This window comes from Psammomys obesus, unplaced genomic scaffold, assembly GCF_907164565.1.
Source record: "Psammomys obesus unplaced genomic scaffold, mPsaObe1.curated_primary_1811, whole genome shotgun sequence".
Lineage (NCBI taxonomy): Eukaryota > Metazoa > Chordata > Mammalia > Rodentia > Muridae > Psammomys > Psammomys obesus.
Window position 1 is genome coordinate 7,164,279 of NW_026590699.1, and position 6,000 is coordinate 7,170,278.

General features: G+C 50.6%; 1 protein-coding gene across 2 annotated transcripts in view; it reads right to left on the reverse strand.

Annotated features, from left to right (window-relative positions):
• The window catches only part of Col4a2 (collagen type IV alpha 2 chain), a 130,191-nt gene that overhangs the window by 26,159 nt on the left and 98,032 nt on the right, over positions 1-6,000 (reverse strand). For both annotated transcript variants that reach the window (XM_055608488.1, XM_055608487.1), the window contains exons 17-20: positions 5,607-5,660; positions 4,831-4,897; positions 3,927-4,037; positions 3,368-3,517 (exon numbers count right to left, since the gene is read on the reverse strand). In XM_055608488.1, the coding sequence (XP_055464463.1) occupies positions 3,368-3,517; positions 3,927-4,037; positions 4,831-4,897; positions 5,607-5,660 (382 nt within the window). The remainder of the gene's footprint in view (positions 1-3,367; positions 3,518-3,926; positions 4,038-4,830; positions 4,898-5,606; positions 5,661-6,000) is intronic.

Here is a 6,000-nt window from a genome sequence, read left to right on the forward strand (position 1 = left end):
GACCCTCCTGTCTCAGCCTCCTAAGTGAGAGGATCACAGGTGTTAGCCACCAAGCCTTGTCCCTAAATCATTAAATCTGGTAGCGCTCACAGCGCCGGCAAAGGCCTCTGAACTAGCTGGATGCTTGCAGCTGCACAGGAAGTAGAAAGGACAAGGAAGCAGCAACTTCAAAGGCGTTTGCTCTTGGGAAAAGACAGCAGGTCATGTGAGAGCTCCTAGGGAAGCAGAGGTTTGTAGAAGAGGCCAGTGAGCATTGTTCAGTGTAATCCGATCCGGCTGTACAGCCGACACAGGCTCACTCATTCATTCATTCCTCCGTCCATTCATCCACCACGAGCTGGTGCCTGAGCTACGGCAGGCAGCAGGCCAGGAGCTGTGAAGGCACTGGCAAGCAAGCCTGCCTCCAGCTGACAGGTGAGGTGCAGGGACAAAGCCAACACGCTTAGCAAACAAACTTGAATTTTCAGATACAGGCCGCACCGTGAGCCGCACTGGGGAGTGGCTGGTTTTTGAAATGGTGGCGCCCAGAGGGCTTTCCGAGCAAATGATGTGAAGTGCGGCTCACAGCAGAAGCTCGCCAGGGAGGGAGCTGAGGGAGTATTCCCAACTGGGGCAGAGTGACCAAATGGCCCCTTAACAGTAGACAGCCTTGACCAGAGGCTGTATAAAGGGTACATGGAGGAGGGGAGGGGGCCATCTTGGGCTTTTATTCCAAAGGGCAAAGGGGGTCACCAAAGGGTTCAAAGAGGGAGGTGTTCCACACGCTGTGGGCCCCAGAGACTCCTGGGTCCTGGCTCAAGTTCAGAGGCTCAAGTACAGAGGAGCAAGGACAGCAGCGACTATGCCGGCCAGGGAGCAGGGAGAGCCGCAGCTCCACTCTGGGCATTCTGAGGTTAGGAATTCCTGAGATGCAGTGCTGGCCGTTTCCAGTGAGAGGCCTCATGTTTGTAGCTCAAGGCCCAGAGAGGAGGAATGTTTGCACGGGGCTGCGCTCCCATTGGAGGATTTATGCGGAGTTTACGTGGGCACACAGAGATAAAAGGGACCAGAGAGAATTTCAGGGGCTCCATTGGTTATGAGGGTGGAGGGCAATGAAGAGGCCACCAAGAAGGCCTACACCAGGTCCAGAGAGACAGGAACAGTGGAAAGGGAGCATGGAGGTGAGTGAGGGAAGCCTGTGTGAATACATAGAGGACTCACTGGACTTTTGGAACATTGTCATTAAAACTGGAGGCCTGTCACCAAGGATAACGAAGGAAGTCTTTCTTGGGAGATAGTAAGGCCTTTACTAAGGCCCAGTTAAGCCACATGGCTGAAACCTCTGTCTCGACTTTAGGTTGTTTTCCTCTTTTTAATTCAGTCCTAATTTTAAACAAGTTCTCTGGACTGTGGGAGATCTCAACATGACTTCCAGGAAGAAGCCAACAGCAGATTCAGTCAGCTGAATTAGAAATGGCACCAGCAGAGCCTTTCTCCTGGAAAGACAGCTGGCATCACGGTTTGCCCTTATTCTCCTGTGAATGACTAAGCATTCTGGCTTTCAGCAGCTGCATCAAATACAGTTCCTGAGAGAAAAGGCTCCAGAATTTTCAGTTCTCAGAAAGGCTGAGCTCTGCAGGACCTGTGGTTTCCAGTACTAAGTTACAGGGTAGATTACTAAATTGTGAGACAGGCATGCAAAGGTCAGTGGTTGGCTACTTTTCATGTAAGAGTTTGCTATGAAAGCAGATGATTTGGTAACAGTGTGTCTCACTGAGGAAACACCTCAAGCAGCGCTTAAGCTGGAGGCACTGAAAGTTTTAGTTGATAAACTTTCTCACACTAGCTCATCTTCAGTGTACATCCCCTTATCAGTTGCTACTCCACATCAGCACTGCCTAGATCTGTTTGCTTCTGTTTATGTTAGTGAGGCTGGAAGCCACTTAGAGAGCAAAATTGACCCCTGAAGAGAGCATATGCTCATGACAGGATGGAATGACAGAGACAATGTCCTCACTCATGGCATGCTTTTATGCTTTGACACATGTAAGGAAACTTCTACAAACGCCACACACACAAAAGAAATCATATGGCATAGATGTCATCAGAAAATATTTTCGTGTCAATATTAACAAATACAGCTCTTAACATAAATAATTAACATATACTACATTTAGCATAGTAGAAAATATTAAAGATAGCTTTGCCCAAATGCACCATCCAAGGAAATATCAACCCTTAAAACTTTTCAAACAAATGTGCTATCTTCCAGATGGTAGAAAACTGGGCAAGTATCCTCACATTAAGTTAAAATGTTACTGCAGAACCTTAATGTTAATACTGTAAAATATTAATGGGAGCAAAAGTGACTGGCTTTCTATGTCTCTATTTCATAGAAGTATCTCTTTAAAGGGAAGAAATACTGCCTACAATTTTACTTTTGGAGATGGTGAGGAGAAGGATTTTCCCAAAGCAATTAAAATGGCCTCTGAACTTGCAGTTTAACTAAAACCCAACACTGGATGACCTGAGGACAGATTGCTGGAGGTGATAGCAGGAAGTTGAAATCATTTTGGAAAGAAGTGCCTACATTTGGGTCAATGTCACCCAGAAAGAGAGAATGACCTCATATTTTCTTCCAGTGATTCATAAGCCAACCTGTCCAGGAGATGAAATGTTCCCACGAGGAACTCTTCAACATCTAAAGTGTAATGGAAAGCTACAGCTGACGAGAATGGCCTTTGTGGCTAGCTCAAAGCTACGGCACATGGACCACTCCTCAGTAGACAGAGTGTTCTTGACAGGACAGCATGGGCCGTCACAACCTGAAAATGCTGACTCAGGGACCGTCCCAGCTGCTACAGGGAGTCACCCCGGCTAGCTCTGGGACCAGCTCAGCTGCTGGGGGGCAGCACGATGGCCAGACCCTCCTCCTACTGCATGAACAGCTCCCCAGGACTCTCCTGGCTAGTGGCCACCGTTCCTTTTGCAGCTATCCTTTCTTATCATCAGTCATTGTCTCCTAGGACTTTGGCTTTGCAGTAACAGAGAAGCTCATTGCCACATCTCTGTACCAGACTGTTGAAGCAGAGGAGAGGAGCTGTGAGGGAAGAAGGAGAGCCTGCAGAGGCCTGGGCACAATGATTTCAGTTCACCACCCCTTCCAGACACAGCCCCGAGATGCCTGCCACAGCTCCCTGTGTAAGAGCTGTGGGTTGCTGCTTCTCCACGGCTGAGAGGCAACAGCTGTTGTCACGGTTCCCGTGTGGACCCAGATGCCCACCACACCCTCATTCACTGATGTACTGAGTCAACTCAGAACCACTTAAGAGAAAATCCTGGATGACAGCCAGCTTGACTAGGCTCTAGGTGAACACCAGCCACTTACCATCTGGTCCAGGGGGACCTGCAGGTCCAGGCAGTCCTTGGGGACCTGGTTTTCCATCAGCGCCTCGTGGGCCAGGATAGAGTGCAGGAAGGCCCGGCTCTCCTGAGAAGCCTTTGGGTCCCATCTCCCCTGGAAGGCCTCTCTTTGTATCTGAAACCCAATGAGCATTCACAGCAGGTGAGCGTTCTGATACTTAAAGGTTGTGTCAGCTTTCATGTCAGAGGAGACCACCATCAGGAAGCAGTGGCTAACAGAAGAAGGTGACATCCTTGCTATGTCTCATCACAGCTTCTCTACCTTTACAACTTCCACAGTGGCCTGGGGTTGTGACAGCATCCCCAGTTCCTCCATCCGGGAGCCAGATCCCACCAATCACCCATGAGTGTCACATTCCAACCTCACTGGTGGTCGCTGCTGCCTGTGCCCTTCACCTCAGCAGAGCTGAGACTACTCCACCACGACGGATGGAGCCACAGCAAAGCCACGTGGCCAGTAAAGCCCACTGCTCCATGTCTGCGCCTGACACCAGGGCCCTTCTGATGATATGAAACTTCATTACCTTCATCTCCGATGGACGAGCCTGGGGGCCCCATGGGTCCAGGGTCTCCTGGCTCACCCCGGCTTCCTGGCTCTCCCGGAGCACCTGGGAATCCTGGGTCACCTCTGGCACCTGCAACCAGAACAGGTCCCTGTAGTTACAATTAGATCATTGCCTAGGAATAAGCCTCCAGTACAGGGATGAGGCTGCTTACAGGCCCCTGCAGGCATCCAACTTCCCCAAAGTGGACGGTACACAGAGAGGGAGTGTCCAAATGCTGAAAATACAGGGGGCCCTAATTCACAGCCGAGCAGCACCAGATAAATACGTGATAAATAGAAGACACTCTGGAGGCAGGGAGGATGCCAAGAAGACACAGAGGTTTCAGTGGAGAGCAAAGTGACTTGAGAGGGCTCAGTGGCATTCTGGGTGTTAAAAACTAGAACCTGGGGCTGGAGAGACGGCTCAGAGGTTTAGAGCACTGGCGGCTCTTCCAGAGGTCCTGAGTTCAATTCCCAGCAACCACATGGTGGCTCACAACCATCTATAAGGAAATCTGGTGCCCTCTTCTGGCCTGCAGGTGTACATGCAGTCAAAACACTGTATGTATACAACATTGTATAACAAATAAATAAACATAATAGATAAATAAATCTTAAAAAAAAAACCCCAGAACCTGTGTATCCCCTAGAAATGAAGACACCCCTCTCCTTCATAGGTAAGGTCACACCTGGATGGTAGCAAGTGCTATCAGCCAGAACCAAAGTGACTGTTTCTAGTGACGCCTTTGGAAGCACCAGGGAAGTGGCTGTCTCTGACCTTTGTGCTGTGTCACTTGGAAAATCTGTCTGGGAAGTGTGTGACCTTGTTCCCAACAGAAGAGGGTCATGGGAGGCCACACTGTACACTGAAGCTTTTTACCAACCTTTTGCCAGGGACGGATGGGGCGAGTAGGCAGGAGGCCCTGGGGGACCTTGCTCCCCACGTTCTCCCTGGGGAAAAGAAACCATGGTGAGCCCATCCTTCCTGAGTCCTTGTAATCGTCATATTGCCCAGGAGTGGGCAGAATGTGGAGCTGGTTTAACAGGGCGGGTTTTCTCAATATCCAACCTGGGCTGTGCCCATGGCAACATCTCTACCATGTGGCAGTGGGGAGTCCCTGCCTCCCAGCCACGGGACAGACGTAAAGGGGACACCCAGCGTGTGAGGAGTGCCTTGTGAAGCTTTTGCCAGGGGTAGGAAGGCCGGAGGTGGCTGGGGGCTGCAATGATTCTGAGTCTCAGACCTTCACAGTGTTGACATCTGAGCCATCCGATGGGGGGGCAGCATGGCGCTGCAGGGGCCCCCAGTACCATCTGCTCTGTGGACTCCAGATACACCCACACATCTCCCCGCTGTCCCCAGACACGTCCTCCACAGGAGGGCCGTCCACAGGGATAGCCCCCTCACAGCTTCCCTGGATCACCTCAGCTGGTCTTCCCTCCCAGTCCTGAGGGGCAACCACACACGCTCCATTCTCCATCAGGAACTGGAGGAACCTCCCCACCTTGTTGCTACAAAGCCAGCCTCCTGCTGCCCTCCGGATGCCGAGCAGCACACAACATCTCTACTCTAGGGGCGCCCATTAATAAGCCACTGCCATCTCCTCTGCCCACGCTGTTTAGGCGAGGAACAGGACAGCAGCAGAAAGACAGGAGTCACCTTGGGTCCTCGGGGTCCACTGGGGCCTTGGAAACCGTCTAGGCCTCTGCTTCCCTGAAAGAGAGATAGGAGCGTGTAATCTTCAGCTCCAGGGGCAAACTCCAGAAACCAACCCCACACCACCTCCACCAGCACAGCCAGTGCAGCCACCAAGAATCCCTTGACCAGCCCTTCCACTCAGGGGGCGTCCAACTCCCTCACTTTGGATGCACAGATATCTGTAAAGACACTTTGCTTGAAGCAGGAGCCAGAGTCTGAAAGTGGCATTTGCCTGCAGTGTCTGTCAAGTCTCTTAGTTTTGAACAGCTTTTCCTTCCTTTGGGCTTTACTTTTTCTTTCAGATTTACTTTATTTATTTATTTATTTATTTATTTATTTATTTATTTATTTATTT